Source organism: Lupinus angustifolius, chromosome LG18 (genome assembly GCF_001865875.1).
Source record: "Lupinus angustifolius cultivar Tanjil chromosome LG18, LupAngTanjil_v1.0, whole genome shotgun sequence".
NCBI lineage: Eukaryota > Viridiplantae > Streptophyta > Magnoliopsida > Fabales > Fabaceae > Lupinus > Lupinus angustifolius.
In genome coordinates, this window is record NC_032026.1 from 15255171 (window position 1) to 15274668 (window position 19498).

At 34.7% G+C, this 19498-nt stretch overlaps 4 protein-coding genes across 6 annotated transcripts; 1 reads left to right on the forward strand and 3 right to left on the reverse strand.

Annotated features, from left to right (window-relative positions):
* On the reverse strand, positions 1890 to 4791 carry LOC109333417 (COMPASS-like H3K4 histone methylase component WDR5A). Its single transcript, XM_019568897.1, has one exon. It carries the CDS (start codon positions 4213 to 4215, stop codon positions 2800 to 2802), a length of 1416 nt encoding a protein of 471 aa, XP_019424442.1. The 5' UTR covers positions 4216 to 4791; the 3' UTR covers positions 1890 to 2799.
* LOC109332351 lies at positions 5411 to 8137 on the reverse strand. Of its 2 annotated transcripts, XM_019567306.1 has the most exons (6): positions 7997 to 8137; positions 7802 to 7854; positions 7115 to 7291; positions 6949 to 7032; positions 6722 to 6817; positions 5411 to 5748 (listed from the first exon to the last, which is right to left on the reverse strand). In XM_019567306.1, the coding sequence occupies exons 1-6, from the start codon at positions 8051 to 8053 to the stop codon at positions 5676 to 5678; spliced, it is 540 nt and encodes a 179-aa protein (XP_019422851.1). In that variant the 5' UTR covers positions 8054 to 8137; the 3' UTR covers positions 5411 to 5675. The 2 variants fall into 2 exon arrangements, with proteins under 2 accessions (XP_019422851.1, XP_019422850.1); XM_019567305.1 differs by lacking the exon at positions 5411 to 5748 and having other exon boundaries at positions 6384 to 6817; positions 7997 to 8136.
* LOC109333076 (wall-associated receptor kinase-like 14) lies at positions 9082 to 13571 on the forward strand. Of its 2 annotated transcripts, none has more exons than XM_019568334.1 (4): positions 9082 to 9207; positions 9484 to 10243; positions 11994 to 12077; positions 12267 to 13571. In XM_019568334.1, the coding sequence occupies exons 2-4, from the start codon at positions 9541 to 9543 to the stop codon at positions 13553 to 13555; spliced, it is 2076 nt and encodes a 691-aa protein (XP_019423879.1). In that variant the 5' UTR covers positions 9082 to 9207; positions 9484 to 9540; the 3' UTR covers positions 13556 to 13571. The 2 variants fall into 2 exon arrangements, with proteins under 2 accessions (XP_019423879.1, XP_019423878.1); XM_019568333.1 differs by having other exon boundaries at positions 9083 to 9207; positions 9481 to 10243.
* LOC109333077 lies at positions 14436 to 15192 on the reverse strand. Its single transcript, XM_019568336.1, has one exon. It carries the CDS (start codon positions 15125 to 15127, stop codon positions 14624 to 14626), a length of 504 nt encoding a protein of 167 aa, XP_019423881.1. The 5' UTR covers positions 15128 to 15192; the 3' UTR covers positions 14436 to 14623.

Here is a 19498-nt window from a genome sequence, read left to right on the forward strand (position 1 = left end):
GATCCTGGAGATGCTTTAGATAAATTGGTTGGGATTGAAGATGATGAAGATACTGGTGATGGTGATAAGACTTCTGAAACTCGTCAACCGTCATAGTTGCCTGCCTTTCTGGTGCATACACATCTGCTCAGGTTAGAGATGTATTTGAAACTGAAATGGATCATGGCAGTTCTGAAAGAGATAGAACTAGCACCATATTTGAGGAGACTGAGAGTGTTTCTGTTGGTGAGGTGATGAAGAGCCCTGTGTTCAGTGAGGATGAGTCATGAGATAACTCTTTTTGTATTGATTTGGGTCACAGTCCATTGGGGTCTGACAATGCAAGTCAATCAACTAAACAGAAGATAGCTTCTCCCCTACCTTCCTTCTGGTTCAGTGGGATGAAGAACCAAAAGCGACATTCTCCCCTACCTTCCTCATGATGGCCATCACCATGTGCTGTCATTTGATGTTGCTGTGCTATCAGTGTCACAGGAACTAGACCATGTCAAAGAGGTCCCAGAAGAGCATGGTGCTGAAATTGATCAATATTCAGGAAATGGTAATGGATCAGGTCATGTTTATCTCAATGAGATTCAGGAAGAACCTGGAACCATCAAAGCAGTTAATGCTGGATCTGTTGCTTGGAAAGGAAATCGGCTCAACGATTCAACCTTTGTTGATCAGCATCACTGCTTAGACAATGGCTCCACATCTGAAATATATTCTGAGGTTAGAGAGAGTGCCATAAGAAGAGAAACTGGAGGTGAATTTAGGTTGTTGGGTAGAAGGGAAGGGAGTCGATGTGGTGGTAGGTTTTTTGGTTTGGAGGAGAACGAATCAAATAGCAGGGGAAGAAGAGTGTCCTTAAGTATGGAAGATAGTCATAAAGAGTACTCGGGCCATACCCTGGAGCCAGGGGATGTAACTAGCTTTGATGAAGAAGAGGTCACAAGTTATGGAGAATATGATGATGGCCTGGATTGGGGTAGGAGGGAACCAGAGATATCAAGTCGGCATCTTGATCATGTTAATATGCTTGGTCTCAACAAGACTTCACTTAGACTTCCTTTTTTGATAAATTGGCTTGTTACCTCATTACTGCAACTGAAGTTAACAGCTTCTAATGGAGATGACAAAGTAAGTCATTTATGGTCCAAAAATTAAATATGAAAGAGGTGCGGTTGTGGCATTCAATGTCAGGGACGGAAACTGAGGGTTAATCAATCCAGAGATTATTCAAAAGCTGGCTGAAAAAGAAGGAATCTCTCTTGGCATTGGTTTCCTTAGTCATGTACGGTTACTTGATAACTCAAGACAGCTTCGTAGAGCTATCAATCTTCAAGATACTACTCTTTGCAGGCCAATGGAAAATGGTCGTTATGATGAAAAATGTGGCTTTGTAAGGGTTGAAGTTCTCACTGCTTCATTGAGCTTTCTGACTAATTTTGAAGATGTGTATAAATTGTGGGCTTTTGTGGCAAAGTTTCTAAACCCTGCATTTATCAGAGAAGGTACTCTTCCTACTGTTCAAGAAGGCTCTGAGACCTAAGGTCAAATACAAAACAGTCACTGGTAACTTTTTTAATTTTAGAAAGTTGACATGTAAGATTATTCATGAGAAGTTCCCAAAAAGGGTAGTAGCCTTAAGGAGAAGGATATGCTGTCCCCAAGCATATCCCAAGCCAATTACAATATACCACATCAGTTAAAAAAATTAAATATTCATGACTTTATCTATTTTTGCTTCATTATGATTGGTTTTGGACAGACTTGGGACAACAGATCCCCATCCAGTAGCCTAAAGCTGCTGGAAAGCTTTGTATGCTACCAAATTGACAGATACTCATTATCTCTCTACTTTGGAGCCATACAAAGCAAGCTGGTGAATTTGTTAATTCAGTTTTTTGTTGCTCAACCTTTTCATTTTCCTCTACGAGCTTTTTGTTAGGTTGGATTTATAGATTTGTTACACATTGGAAAGTTATGGTGTACTTGCTGTAGATTGTATGGGTAGAAGTAGAACTTCTGTTGATAAAGTACTTTGTTTCTGTTGCATGAAAGGATTTCCAAAATTTGTAAAACGTTCTTTCATGTTCTAGTGTACAAAACTTGAATTGATACAAAATACCAAACCTATTGTGCAGGGATAAAATGAGAAGAAAAGGAAAAAGAATAGTTAAGCAAAAACAAACCATTGGCACTGACTATATTGTATTAAAAGTAGTCAAACAAGTTGGAAACTGTCTCTGCATTCATATCCAATAATCAATTGGAAATGGATTTCATGAACATACTTGTTATGGCAGTGGCTGCAACATCTTGAAGCAGAATGCAGATGGAGAGAAGTGATCAAATTGAGTGGTACTCGAAGAAAAATCTTTATAATTTAAAAGCTAGATCCTTGAACTGCTAAAAGTAGAACGTTGTTTGGGTATCAGATTATACATGCAAATAAGTATGAATTATATTAAATTATACTTATTGGAATGCTTTCATGCTTTTTTCATTTTCCTAACGTTCTAGTATGCATTTTACACAATAAATCATCTTACCCAGTGCCTAATACATTCATCTTTAACAAAATCAGAGTGAAAAGAGAAAAGAAAGTCATCACAATTCACAACCCCCATGCCTCCAAATTAACATGAACAATTGTCAAACATCATTAGATCCCTTTGTGCACAAACACTAATAAGTAATAACTAATGAATCTATATACGTACACTTGCACTTTGAACATGAGAAGTAAGCACCATGTAACCTTTTTAGCACTATTAGCACCATACCTTGTGTGCATGTAAGTTAACCATAGAGACCCTAGTATCTTCTTGACCCCATTTTTCGTAAAGACGAAACTCGTGGCAATTCTCTTGTGTAACTATCAACACTAAGACGCGGGGCTAGGTGGTTGTTGTGGCCACCGTGTCCGGTGGCTGCATTTTCTGATACCTTCCAAACCTTCACGCTCTTATCCAAACTCCCACTATACAAAATCCACCTTCTCTCATTACACATTGCATCATGATCCTTTTCCACAGCGAGGCACTTCACTGGTCCAGTGTGTCCACTCAAAACATTAATACAAGTGTGTTCATTGTTCAATGTTGATCTCTTCCACACACATATCCCCATATCAGCTGAACCACTAAACACCAAATTTCCGGCGGTGGCTAAACAAAGAACCGCTAGCTTATGTCCCCTCAAAACACCACCATGTTCAAGATTTGTGTCCCTAACCCAAAAGTTTACCAACCCATCAGAAGAGCCACAATATAAAAATGACCCTTCCTCGTTTATAACTAATGCTGTCACGGCACATTCTTGTTTTAACAATGTTTGCGAGAAGAAATGTTTTGTACCTTTGCCTTGCACCTCACGCCGCCAAATCTTAACCGTGCCATCAGCTGAGCCTGTGAAAACCAACCCATCAAACCCCACCACGAGCGCGTTAACGGCATCATCGTGAGCCGTCATGGATTCTAAACACTTGAAATTTGATGTTCTCCAAACTTTGAAGGTTTTATCCCATGAAGCTGAGTATATAAGAGAATGGTCTTCCGTTAAGCTTAAGCATGAGATTGCGTCGTAGTGCTTAATCCACAAAACTTGACGATGACGTTTCACTTCAACGTAATTGCTTGGTTTCATTGAACATTTTATGAAGTTTCTTAGCGTTGGCAACGTGGCTACACGCTTGTGTACTGTTTCATTCTTCGTAGATACTTTCCAAACCCTAATTTTTCCATCTTGATGGCCTGTTAGAATTTTCTCTCCTGCAATCACAATCGCTTTAACCAAACCGCTGTTGGACTTGAACCCCGCGAACTCCTTCTGATTCTTCCATACCCTAATGTTCTTGCTATCGGAACCGGTGTATAACAAGTCTTTGGTTGCAGCAAGAGAGTAAATGTGGCCTTCTTCGCGGACTAGTGAACCGACGAGAGCTTCGTTGTTGGATGTGGAACTTTCTTCGTTCATGTGAGAGGACCATGGAGACTTGGATGATGGAGAAAGAGTTGAGTCGTATGGAGAATTATCAGCAATCATTTGAGGATCCAAGTGTGGTGCATCCATTGTCATGACAGGACTATTTTTTCTAGGATTGTTATCAGAGTTGTAACCATCAAAATCGTCTTTCTCCTTCTTTAACTTTCCATACCTTCGTACATTAACACTATTTTCATCTGTGAATACAAGCCCTTTTCTTGATGAACCTGTGATTATTCCTTCCATGCTATCATGCAAAGTGAAAAGCTACCTTGAAGGTGGAAAGAACAATCAAATTAGAGAAAAAGGTCTTAATTGAAGGAAGTGTTTTGTTGGAAGGTTAATAAAGTTAAAGATGGATGCAATGTTTAGGGAGAAAGGAATGACAAACTTTCATTAGGTGAACTTGCCAAAACATTGAATCTCAATTTGTTGTAGTCATTCCAAACTTGCAAACATTGTTTGGTATTGGGATTTCACAAGGTGCTTTTTTTGTGTGTATGTCGTTAATTAATGTAAGTTGTATCCGTGTGGCATTAGCTATGTCTAATTGTGTTATTTATGTCATGTCCCAAGTTTATGTGGGTCATCATATCCCATGCTAAGCTGATGAAAATGGATAATGCATGATTAGGAAGGATCATAAGATTAGATGAGAGAGAAATATGCATGTAATGATTAATTAGATCATATTCATATCCCTAATTTAAGGTCTTGAACTAGTAAACGGGATGGTTTGACTTTTCTTGTTGCCAATCAAAAAACACGTTTGATTTAGTCAATACACCTAAAATTGGAGCTATTTCTTCTCGACAAAAAATCTCATGTTTTTCTCCTTCTCAACTAGCTAAGGCATGAAAACCTGTATAGAATATTGGCATTAGTATTAATATTGATAGTGACAACATATCGTCACAGTGTACAAAAACTATAGAACTTTGTTATTAATAATACAATTTAATTTGTACAATAAAATGATACAGTTTTTGTATGGTCTCATAATTTCTCACTTTTTGTTATAACACAACTGTTTCACAGCGAATAAGAAAGAGAAGTTGTGGGTCCTTATTTTTTTAACAAAAAACGTTTTAATGAAAGAAAAATTGAGGAAAAAATGAATAAATATCTTGTCCAAAAAGTTTTCAACTTTAATTATATAAATAACAGTCGATTTGTATGTTTAAACACCAACCTATAAGATAGTGTTCGGCATAATGAATGTTTTGACATGCTAATTGAGATGGTGAAATTCCTTCCATGCTTTGAAGATTTAGAAAAAATGTTCCGGAAAACATTACTATAAGTACTGTTAAATTGTGAAGGGCGTGAGAATGCTCATCTCTTTGTGGGAAGGTCTGTCAAATAAAACATTCAAACATTGGATCAAAACAAAGCTTGTTTTTGTCATCGTCAAGCATATGGTTATTTAGTACATAAGAAATGTCGAAAGTGAACTCCCCTCCTATTCATGGACTATAAATAAGGAAAAATAAATCACAAAATATATGATTGACAAAAATGTTATTCCATAATCCATAGACTAAAGCACTTACAGGTTTGAGGAGGGTGATCCATGCGGCACTAACATCTCATTTTAATGTTACAATTTGGTCCAGAAGACAAATACCACAAAAGATGACAGGCTATAACTTAAATATAAATCTTGCAACACTAACATCTCATTTTCATGGCCCGACAAAAGAATCTCATTTTCGACCTAGAACTCCTGAACTAGAAAGGAGACGCAATGCTCGGCTGGAATTGTTCAAAACTGAAGATTTCTCGACAAAAAATCTCATGTTTTTCTCCTTCTCAACTAGCTAAGGCATGAAAACCTGTATAGAATATTGGCATTAGTATTAATATTGATAGTGACAACATATCGTCACAGTGTACAAAAACTATAGAACTTTGTTATTAATAATACAATTTAATTTGTACAATAAAATGATACAGTTTTTGTATGGTCTCATAATTTCTCACTTTTTGTTATAACACAACTGTTTCACAGCGAATAAGAAAGAGAAGTTGTGGGTCCTTATTTTTTTAACAAAAAACGTTTTAATGAAAGAAAAATTGAGGAAAAAATGAATAAATATCTTGTCCAAAAAGTTTTCAACTTTAATTATATAAATAACAGTCGATTTGTATGTTTAAACACCAACCTATAAGATAGTGTTCGGCATAATGAATGTTTTGACATGCTAATTGAGATGGTGAAATTCCTTCCATGCTTTGAAGATTTAGAAAAAATGTTCCGGAAAACATTACTATAAGTACTGTTAAATTGTGAAGGGCGTGAGAATGCTCATCTCTTTGTGGGAAGGTCTGTCAAATAAAACATTCAAACATTGGATCAAAACAAAGCTTGTTTTTGTCATCGTCAAGCATATGGTTATTTAGTACATAAGAAATGTCGAAAGTGAACTCCCCTCCTATTCATGGACTATAAATAAGGAAAAATAAATCACAAAATATATGATTGACAAAAATGTTATTCCATAATCCATAGACTAAAGCACTTACAGGTTTGAGGAGGGTGATCCATGCGGCACTAACATCTCATTTTAATGTTACAATTTGGTCCAGAAGACAAATACCACAAAAGATGACAGGCTATAACTTAAATATAAATCTTGCAACACTAACATCTCATTTTCATGGCCCGACAAAAGAATCTCATTTTCGACCTAGAACTCCTGAACTAGAAAGGAGACGCAATGCTCGGCTGGAATTGTTCAAAACTGAAGATGATCTTGGAACTGACCTTTTCCTTTCTCTCAAGAAGTCTAAGGCACTGTGTAAGCATTGAGGAGGACCTATTTCGCTCAAAATAACAGGTTCCAAACTGCATATCACAATTGAAATCAAACTACACGTTAAAAACTGAAAGGCAACATGTTAAAATTACCGAGGGATTAAAGAATTTAAAAGGAAGCATAAATGCATCATTTTTTTTGAATAAATGGAAGCCCTTACTCTGTCTTCTTTGATTTTCTCTTCCTTGAAGTGGTACTCTTTTTTACATCTATCTCCTCATTAGTGTCAGAAACAAAAACTTTTCTGCAGAAGAGGTGTAGCCTCTTAGAGACTTGTCTACATTCATGACATTTTTTCACAAGAGAAAAAGAGAGTTCATACATACTTTTCACGAGCTGCAAGCATTTGGACAATGTTGTCGGGAAGAAAACCTGCAGTTTTATTTGATTCTTGCTGAGGTTCAGTCCCTGTTACATCTCGAGAATTTTTAACTGCTTTCGATGGACGAGGTGTTAGCTTTTGAGCCCATTGCCTTCGACGTTCTTTTCCTTCACGAACAACCCTGTGAGGCAAAGTCATATTTCAGGCATCACTGAATTTCGTTTATTTTGCATGCATCCAAAAAAAAATCCTACATGTAACTTGAACAAAGATGAACTGCATGTGAGTGCAATATTAAATAAACAGAATGTCAGATTATTTCATCTTTTAAGCTAACAATCACAAAAACATTATACCATTTTTTTGTGGAGAATCGCTGTTGGAAATCCTAAACAAACAGAACTTAAGAGTCTAAGACATGAATCTGTTAACTATCATTCACAAATTTGAAGAATGTTGTTTAAACAAATTATTGAAAGTCAAGAAAGACACCTTGTTCCAGCTATATGATAGAAATCTAGCCTCGAATAATTCAAGTTTCAACCAAAGAAACTTACAGAATATATTCAAATGTGGATTAAAACAATCAACTTTGATTCTCAATAATATAAAATAATGAACTGAAGCTCAAACCTAAGTAAACAACTAACCACAATTGGATAAGATTGACAAAGAAGAAAGCAACACAAACCTGGCCTTGTTTTCTCTTTGAATTTTTTGAATCTCCTCGTCTAGTTGTACTCCCTGAGAAATGCACGATTCCATTAAGTCTAATTTGCACAAATTAATTCTACTTAATTTTGTTCCACGCACAAAAATACGTAGAATTTGATTTTAAATATGATTTGATTAAAATTGAAACAGAAATAAGAAAATAGAAAGATACCTGCTGAGCTGTGAATTCCTCAGGAGCGTCCGAATCGTTATCTTCTCTATCAGACATTGACGTAATTCTCGCTTTCTCTCTCTAGGGTTTAAGCGGCGTCGCACAGGTTTTTCTTTATCTTTTCTGCCATAGCCAGAAATGTGAAGTGACAAAGGAAAATTGTTATTTGGGCCGATGGGCTTATCACGTGACTTATAAACACCATTGGGCTTATCACGTGACTTATAAACCCAATTTCATTCCACTTGTTCCCTTCTTTTTCAATAATATTTTATTTCATTTCATCATCCTACGGCTTCTCAAATACAACATAAATATTATATACGTAATTATTGAAATAAAATTTAGTCATTGAATAACATTAACTCATTCTCCCAATAAATTCATCAGTAGATAATCTTAATTAATAATAAATAAAAGTTATTATATGCATACAAAATGATTTGGCATTAATTAGATTAAATTTATGAATTGAAGAATAATATTCTCAACAAACCATTGGCGATACTTAATAATCTATATGAGTGTACCTCTAAAATAGAAAATAAGCATCTTCCTAGTCACATTGGTTGCGAGCTAGTAGTCTAATATTCCCATTCCATTCCATTTCGGCAGAATCAGTAATCAATTTTATTGTTAGAAATCTCCCACTTGTAGTAAAAATTGCATCAACTTGAACTGGGACCTGAAAATGAAAGCAATTTTGTATTGTGTGGATGACCTAACATGCATATAAACTAATTTATAACCTATCTCATCGTTGATTAGTTGGAAATAGTGGAAGGTGATTATTGATCGTTGTACTGGTCACTTTGGAATGCTTTTATCTAATCACCACATAGACCTCTTTTGGCCTCTCTTATAACTGTGAAAATAATAAAAAACAAATTTATAATCCAAAAAAAAATATTGTTAATATTTCATTCATACTATGCTGTGTTATTATCATCAACTTTACTTAACCCTTTACAACATACAACTTTACTTTTAATTTGAAGATATCTCAGATACATGATATGTAATTTTATGCAGAGAACAGGGATATTTTTATAAAAAATAGACGCAGACGTCACAGAACAAGAGGGTCTCTATGCTTATGCCTCTCCTTCTTCATTCTCAATATAGTTCTTTTTTCTTCATAAAGATGTGGTGATTGATGAACTATACTCTCCTTCAATTGCTAGGCTATTAATTTCAAGCAGAACCTTAAGGTATGCATATTTATTATGGCTCAAAAGTCACACAACAATTACTTCAAATTAAAATTAATTTCACTTTTTTTTTAACAAATTTTATTGTTGGTTCTCCTCAATTAGCCAGCATTTATTGATATTAATGCTTGCCCAACTGCATCCACCACAAGCTTTAATTTCTCATTTAGTCCATCATCTAATGTTCATCAATATATTACGATGATTTTCTACTTTCTGAAAATATCAAAGTTTGAAAAATTGAACTTATAACTTTCTTCATCTTTGTTGCAGAAGGGTGATAATTCATAAGTACCTTGTTCCCTAAAATCACAGTTCAATTTGCATGCAAAAATGTTTCTTCATCAACAAACCAACCTTGCTATTGTTCTTACAATCTTGATGGTATACACAATAAGAGCTCAAAAGTGCGATCACCATTGTGGTGAACAAACCCTTCAATATCCTATTGGCTTCTCTGAAGGTTGTGGAGTACAACTAAACTGCACCAACAACCGAATCCACCTTGGTGAATTTGATATCCAAAATGTAACAGCTAATAGCATATTCATCAATCTTCCTTCAAAATGCAACCGTAGCATGCAATCAATTGCTCCACTTTTCAGTAACAACTTTGCTCCCACATGGAACAATAGTTTTCTGGTTCAAGATTGTTCAACTCCTCTTGGTGACTGCGTTATTCCAACCTCAATTTTCTTGGGAAACCAGGTTGAGGTGGAAAACTGTGACAACAAAAGTGGTAACATAAGTTGTTTTACGAGGTCACAGAAACAACATGAAGAATTGGATGTTGTGGCATATGAGGATTTGGACCAAAGTTCGTGTAAGTTTTTGTTCTCAGCAATTGCAATTGGGCAGAAAATCGAGTTTCAGATTGTTGAGTTAGGGTGGTGGCTTCAAGGTTCGTGTGGTCAATGTTCTTTCAACACTACCTGCACAACGGTTAATCTTCAAGGAGGGGGGTTCGGGTTCAGGTGCCAGTGTTTTGAAGGTTTCGTCGGAGATGGTTTCATCAACGGCACTGGTTGCAGCAAAGGTGAGTTTTCAATTCAGCTATCTCATGAATTAAAGTTTATGACGTTTCTTTAAGCTCCTTTTAGTTTATTTCATGAGGTTTATTTAAAATGTTATTACTATAATTTGATTCCTATTGATGATCCTCAATTATGTTTAGTTGACAAGTTTGTTATAGATTAGGAGGATAATTCATTGACTGTAATTGTGACTGAGGAATAAGGATCAGAGAGTGTGCATATCATCTATAAAACTAACATGAAAATTGCAATTCGTGTAGTGAAGAAATGAGGATTGAACCTATTAGCTTTATCTATTCACCATCAATCAATTCCATTAGTAGAAAAAAGAAGAAAAAAAAGTGGATTTTTTGCTTTGTAGTTTGGGAATGGTCAAAAGATTGGTTTGTGCTTTATCAAGGGGCCATAACCGCAAGATATGTTTTGTCGGGTGCACATGAGTCATATCAACTTTTCCTATATGATAAGCATTATGTTCATTATTTGATTCTTGTAGTCTTGTATACCATGATGAGGACCCTCTTAGTTTTGCAGAGATATGAAAGTAGAGTAACAATTTTTGCTTTGTTGTTTTGTTCCTGTTGCAATTTTATGCACAGTAATTTTGATGCCCCTCCTAATGAATCCATTTTGAACGAAATTGACAAGGGCTATGTGAAATGGATGTGTTCTTTTTTTGAATTTTTTAGCTATTGTGCCTACTTACTTTGAATGACAACTATCATTAGAAAGAATCATTCAAAAGTCATGATGTGCTGGCAGCACATGTTTGGTCTGATAGATTTGAATCTTTCTTTCTATTACATTATTAGTAGTGGTCAAAGTGAAGAGATTGGTGACAATCCATTCACAGTGAGAGTGAATAGAAAATGAGTAAATGATACTGTATCAATGTAATTACAAGCATCCGGACATCACTGGAAATTTGGTTACCATTCCATGTTTTGTTGATAATGGAAATTGAATTGAGTGTATCTGAGTTATTGCTATAGTAAAGCTCTGTTTTGACCCAATCAACACATTCCATACACTTCAGATCCAGGTCATCCAAATCTGTAGTTGAATACATATAATAATCACTGAATGGTGATTAATATATATTTCTTCTTCCTTGAATGAAGCTATATAAGGTGTAAAAAAATCAAGGTTTGTTTTCATTGCATCGTCTGTTGAAATTATATGATACATATAGTCAATTAGGGAAATTATATAGATTAGAAAATATTTAGAGATTAATCTTTTATAAAAAACATAATCAATAATAACAGTATAAGTATGACATGGTTCGATCTATATAATTGATCACAGTCACACTAAAGTCTGATTGTTGTAAATGAGCCTAGTATAAAAACCTGCTGTGCTTACTATTTCTGGGTTTTTTTCTTTCTAACGGGCCTTTTTTAAACATATTATCATATAATTTGATTCGATCTACCTGGATGAATATATAATAACAGTAGAAGTCACAAAATTATAATATTGTGATTGAGATACTTCAATTTTTTACCACAATATTCAACACCATATGAGTCAGATACTTTCACGTTAATGCAGTTTGATACTGCGGCATATCAGTGGGAGCCAAATCAGGGTATTAAACGAGATAATTCTTTCTAATAGCCAAGGAAGAAAGAATCTGTCGTTATTTACTTGGAGACTACACTTTTATTTTGATTTTTAAATAATGTTTTTTCTTGCCATTTCAAAACAAAATAATGTTATTTTTCTAATGTTTGCCATGTTTCTATGCAGTTATCTCGTCATCGAGTTGCAGTGCTTCAACACTAACGTCTGGGGTGTGTGGGAAATCAACCAAAATTGGTGTTCTTGTTGGAGGTATAACAATTATACTATAACCTTACATCTTTGTAACGAGTATATATTATTATTGAATGCATTTTACCCTTGCTTCAATTCTTTATTATTCTTCTTCCCCTTCCCAATGATCAAGATACAAACATGCATACAAAAATATACTTTATGAAGAATTTTGATTAATGGTTCATGATTGTTCACACATGACAGTGATCATAGCTGGAGCTGTGGTGGTGGTTGTCCTTGCTCTAGTATGCTACTGTGCTAGGCGACGTTCAACTTGGTTGCGAAAACATACAAGAGCAAAGCACCTAATACATGAAGCTGCAGGAAACTCTAGTGTACCTTTATACCCTTACAAAGAAATAGAAAGAGCCACAAACTCTTTCTCTGAGAAGCAGATGCTAGGAACTGGTGCTTTTGGTACAGTTTATGCTGGAAAGCTTCACAACGATGAGTGGGTTGCTATAAAAAAGATCAGGCATAGAGATACTAACAGTGTTGGGCAAGTCATGAATGAGATAAAACTAATTTCTTCAGTGAGTCACCCGAATTTAGTACGCCTCCTAGGTTGCTGCATAGAGGGAGGAGAGCAGATTCTTGTCTATGAGTATATGCCTAATGGAACATTATCTGAGCATTTGCAAAGAGAGAGGAGTAAAGGTCTTCCATGGACAATAAGACTTACAATTGCTACTGAAACTGCTAATGCTATAGCTTATCTACATTCTGCAATTCATCCTCCAATTTACCACAGAGACATAAAATCCACAAACATACTGTTGGATTATAGCTACAAATCTAAAGTAGCTGATTTTGGACTTTCTAGGCTAGGCATGACAGAAACATCACATATCTCAACTGCACCACAAGGTACTCCAGGCTATGTTGATCCCCAATACCACCAGAACTTCCATCTTTCTGATAAAAGTGATGTGTACAGTTTCGGAGTGGTGTTGGTCGAGATAATAACTGCCAAGAAAGTGGTCGATTTTGCTAGACCTCAGAGTGAGGTTAATTTGGCTGCACTTGCTGCTGATAGGATTAGGAGTGGTTCTATCGATGAGATCATAGATCCCTTCCTTGAACCAAATAGAGATGCTTGGACACTGTATTCTATTCATAAGGTGGCTGAGCTTGCATTTAGATGCCTTGCTTTTCACAGTGACATGAGGCCTACTATGACGGAAGTGGCAGAGGAGCTAGAACACATCAGACGCAGTGGATGGGCAACTATGGAGGAAAATATATGCACAGCTTCGTCATTCGGATCTGTGAGTTCATCACCACTGCGCAATGGAAGTGAGAGATCTCTGAGTGGTATTAATCTTAAGAGAGCAGGGAAAGGGAGCGAGAGATTGATTGTCCCACAAAAGGCAGAGAGTATTTTGCAAATTGTGGAGGAGAAGGACAACTCTCCCATATCAGTGCACGATCCTTGGTCAAGTGGACATAGTTCACCTTCAACAAACAGCTTGCTGGAAAATGTAGTTCAGTGACATTTACGTACTCTGGGTGGAACACTTCCAGCAATGTGAATAATACTAAAGGCATAAAACAGTAATCAGTATACTTAGTTTCTTTAGCAGTTATTGCTATAGCTATTTTCATGCATGATTGTCAGTAGGATTCTGCTTTACTAACAACCTCCAAGAGAGTAATATTATTAAACTGTCATTAATCAATACACAGAATTCAGTATGCATACAGATACAGGAAGAAAACTATGAATGATTTATTATGCATAATTATGGCTGGAAATAACCAACACCTTAGGCTATAATTGTCTTGTTATTATATCAATCAAGTGATGCAGTTGGAGAAATTCATCACAATAAGCTCAGCAATAGATTGAAACGTGCAAAATTACAGGGCTTTGTGCTTAAAACAGCACTTGATGGCATAAGACTATATGGTGTAGTTGGTAACGTGTCTTTGCATTAACTAATGAGATTAAGGTTTGGTTGTAGTTATATTTGGTGTTGTGAGTGAGCCTAATTATGCATCCTTTGGCTATGCCATGTATTAATGATATGACTCTCCATGCCAATGTGCCATGCCCTATTTTTGCTGGTTGTTTTGGTTTTTAATTTATTTTCCAACAAAAGAATGCTTCTCTTGTGCGGATGATGAATCTGCACCATATGATAGTTTTGTTGTAATATTTGATCTGAACCATATATTCCACTCTTAAAATAAGACATGCATCGTGACACCATTGAAGTTTTTAAGCGAAAGCAATCTGTTAACAGGTGAACAAGAAAAAGAACTTTGCGGGTTCATCCCTTTCAATTCCCGTAATTATCAACTCCAAATTAAATTGACAAAAGCAAGTTAATATTAACTTTCAAACTAATAAATCAATAGTGGACATGAAAACAAGGTGATTGGAATTGCATGTCAGATTCAGTCTTATTTCTTAAAACACCACCACATTCATAGTTTCATAAAATATAACATGATCACAAATCTACAAAGATTACACAATAGGATCAATATTCACACAGATATATCCTACTGAATGCTTAACAAAATGATACGTAAGAACATAGTTTCTCAGTCAAGATTCATGACCTCTGAGCTTCCGATCCCAAAATACCATTCGCCACCGCTAATGCAACCAAAACGCCCAATAACTCAGCTCCAGCCACCACTCCCGCCTGCGCCAAACCGCCAAAGTTCACCGCAGACGACACCTCCTTCTCCACCGTCTCTATCCCTCGCTCAGCCGTTTTCAGCCCTTTCTCAGCCGTTTCCAGCCCCTTGTCCGCAGCTTCAAAGCCCTCCTTCACAATCTCCTCAGCCTGTTTCTCCACTTTCTTCAAACTCTTCCGTATCCCAAATAAGGGAATATCCTGAGCCAGAGTAACCGCTTCCCGCGACGTCAACGCCGTAGACGCCGTCAGCAAAAACAGCAACTGCCTCCGCCCTGAAGGGACGGTAGCTTGCAATGCTGATACTCTGTCGGGTTTGGTAGACGACGTCGTATTGCGCACAATGAGACGTTGAGTTTGGATGAACGGTGGTGAGATTGCACAAACCATAGCTCCAATATTCATCATCATCATCATCGTGATCTTCTACGTGTGGCTAATGCTCACTTCAGTTTTTAAAGAACTTTCTTTAAATTACCAAAAAATCCTCCAATTCGATTGACACGTATACATCGCAATTCAGAAAACGGTTCGGGTAAAATGTCCAATCTGAAATCGGGTTTTTGTTTTCATTTTTTTCCCACATTAAAAACCCAAACTCAAACCCTCGCACACTTTAATTATGAGTGCAACTTATTGGATCAAGAAAGAGCTTGTTCCCCAAGGAGCTTGTTGCCCAAGAAAGAATAACTTCAATGGCGGCTTAAAGATATAAATATGGAAAAGTTTGAGTTTTTTGACCAAAAAAATGTTGAATGTGACACGTAACAGTGAACACAATTTCCCATTAGCCAAACTTTCCCTTGCTCCACAAGCTCAAACTTTCCCTTGGTCCAAACGCTTAATGGCAGTAGTCGTGAAAAAGTTTTCTTCAATAGAAGTATTGGATAAGAATTATTTTAGATTTCCTTTAAACTGAATAAATTAAATTGATAGCATTAAATGACCTAAGTATTGGAAAAACACGGCAAGGGTTAGAAAAATAAGAGATCAGATAAATGTAAAAAAGAAAGATCTATATATGTCTAATTCATCTTACCTTCTTTTTATAATAATTCATCTAAACTTTAACTATATGTAATACTCAATATAAATACCTCATTACGTACTCAATTTAAATACATGGTGCGTCTAAAAGGTTTAAATTCCAACGCAACCTTTTTTTTATCATAACCAAAATATTTAGAGCAATGGTTAGAATGATCGTTTTCAAAATGTTAGCTTATAAACAATTATTCGAGTAGAGAATGATGGAAATAAATAACATTAATTACAATCTAAAAGTTAATTACTCTCAACTAAAACTTATTAAAGTAATTTTTTCAATCATTTTGGTTAGAACCAATTTGATTTACTTTTTGGTCTAGTAATATAATGTTTCACTATATTCGTATATAGATCAAAAGGTTAAATATTCAATTCTTGAAAACAACACTCGTTAAGAAAGACAATCATACATTCCGAAAAATATTAGTTCCTTACGCATGAGATAAGGAATATCTTGATTATACAAAAGCTTTGATTTATTTGTCTTGATTTTATACAAAAACAATTTGGAGCATAAACAATTTGATTTATTTGTCTTGAATTTAATCATAAACATAAAATAGTTTTCATCATTAACAAATAGTAAATTATATATATAATTAACTACTAGTATAAATTTGGATTTGCATATAATGATATCTTAAAAAACTAAGTGACAAAAATGCCTATGTACTAAAAAGACTATCATTCGATGTACAAGTTGAAAATTTGAATGTCCGAAATTGATCAATTAAGGGACTAATGTTGAACAATAATAGAAGAATAAAAAATGGAGAACAAAAGTACAATTAAACGTAAAATCAATACAAACCTGTAAGCTGACTAATGGTCAACGGAACTTGGTTGCCTATAAAACCGAAACAAGTTCTGAAGTCACATTCATCAACTATGGCAAACACTTTTTATTTTATCAAAATAATTATATGACCACTCCAATCTCTTTTCCAATCTCAACAACATTGACGATAAACAAAGGCATTTCTCTATAGAATTCCACTTCTTTCTTCAATCCTTATCATGTTTTTAGTTTTTTAAAACTAAAAAATACAAATAAATTTAAGGTCTTTTTTGCTTTGCATGTGTTGATGGTTTATTATGTTTTGGAAGGTTGTATAGCATGATGGTAGAAATATGAAGTTAATTGTCATCTTACAATAACATCCTTTTACTCTTTCTAAATGCCTATTTTAGTTTCAGTTATAGTTTCTTATACATCATGAAAGAGAGAAAGATTATAAGGTGGCTGTGATGAAAGTGACATGCTGACATCGGTTGAGTATTTATCATGATGATCAAACACTTCTGAGCTACTCTATCTTTCTTTTCCTCAAACTATCTCACTAAAGTGTCACATATGCACCATGTAAACCAGCTATGCACAACTACAAATGACTCTTTGGATTTTCTGTAGACAAAATTACTCGTTTCTTAAGCTTCAAAAATAAATTTGTCATTTTTGTTGTTCTCCTTACCTTAACTAACTCATATATGAGATTTTTAAAGTGAACTAGTTCTAAAAGTAGTTTTAGCTTACTTACCATTCTAAACACAGTTTCAATTACAAGCCATTTATTTTGTATTTAGAAAAATAATATATTCTTATACTAAATCATAAATTATTTTATTAATCATGTTGCAAACAAGAAAGTGACATATGTCACAAGTGATATTTGATATTTTATTCAGTAGTAATTGGTTTACAAGTAACATGTGTCACTTTCTTGTAAGTATGAGGATTTAGCATTACTCTTGTGTTTATATTGTTTAATTTAGTTGACTTTATAGTTTGAGGGAATCACTTACCTTAAGAAAAAGTTTTTTAAAAATATTTTGCATCTTATCTATCAATTTTAAGAAAATCCAATTATTTGAATTTTTAAGTTTATTTAAACCATTATATTTTATTCAATTAATGGTTATGATTGAAAATAAATTTAAACGGATTGTCTATTGACCCGGTTACTTTTCGTTTCCACAGTCACGTGGGAGAGATTTTCATCCTATATTCAGTATTTAATTCATAATCATAGCACTATGATGATAATTTTTTGTAGGCCCATTTCCAATGTTGGCCCAATAAGTTCGGGTCAAGCCTCTATCAAACCCTAAAATTAACACAAAACCCTAGCCTCTCTCTGACGGATCTGATCGGCTATAAAATCAAAGCATGTTCAGCTGCAATAGCCACCGCTTCTTTACATCACAAACTTGCTTCCTGTTTTCTCTGTTTTTTTTATATCTTTATTAGCGAGTTATGGTTTCATTATAATTCTTGTAGTTTTTACTTTGTCTATAATTGTTTTTTGAGTAGTCTTTAATCCAAGAAGTGGAAGGTTTTTAAGTTGTGGATTTCTCTGTGATGATGAACAACGATGACGAGTCCGATCCATTCTTAACAATGTGACGACAATTCGAGGCATTTGTCTGAGAGGTTTCCACTCCTTATAGTTTTTGCACTAGATTTTCTAAAATCACTTAAACGAATTGTTTTAATCTGTTTTCTTTGTTTTTTCGTATCTGTTTGTTCTGTTGATTTTGGTTTTCTTATTCTGATTATTGGCATGGTGAAGATATGTTTATTGTCATCTGATATTTCTCATGACGAATATAACACCTCCTACTCATTCTGAATGCCTATTTCATTTTCAATTAATTTTTTTGTTTATTTCGCATTAGAGAAAGATTACAAGGTGGCTGTGATGAGATTTACTTTTTATTTCCGTTGAGAATTAACGATGATTTTGTTTCAAGCACTTTTGAGCTACTTTTTCTTTCTCTTCTCAATCTTTTACATTAATGATTATTTCGCTATTTGTTTAAATTCTTTATTTTTCTTCAGCTTGTCATTAATTGTACAAGTCGCTTGTTAACTTTGGCAGTCGATGAATTTGTGGGTTATGTTTGTATTTATGTTTTTGTTTTTGAAAATTATCACGGAGTAATTTTTGACATGGATTTTACGTGATTAGGTCCTTCATTGTAGATTGCATTTTTACGCTTGTTAACACATTATTATTTTTAAAATGAAATGCGAATACCTTGTAGGATTGTTGAATTAGTTGTTGTCTTAATTTTCTGTTTGTTTGATGCACGTTTTATAAACCTATATACATAGCAGGTTTGGGCTGTTATTCATTCTTGAGTGTAATATTTATTACTTATGCACTCTCTACTTACAACATATATATAAGCTAAGAAAAAAGTTATTTTTATAAGAATCAGGTTTGAATCATGTAACTTTTGGACCCTATTATTGATCATGCATTGGCAGTCAAATCTGTGCGATAGGCAAGGGGATTGAAAGGAAGTGCAGCTATGATTATAATTCTGGAAGGACTGTTACATTTGATCACTTTTATCTAAATTTTAGTATTTCATTCACTTAAAAAATGTATGTATCTGATATTGTTAAGTTTGAAGTACTTATTCTACGTGTTGATTAGTTATTCTTGTTAGTCTTGGTTGGATATGTATTAAATTTTTATGATCTCTTTTCTGGAGAGCAACTGTATGTTGATATATTGATATTTAAAAAATTAGTAAAATCTACCTTGTACGAAATTTGAAAGCGGTACTTGATTGTATCGGCATGCCGTTACCAAAACATTAATAGAACGATGAAATATTATTTATTTCTTGTTTGATTGGATGAAATTGACAGTGTTGTGAAATTTTACGACAACAGAGTTGAAATCCAAGTATCCGAATCCCCAACCGGAATCGCGACAATGAAACGCATTC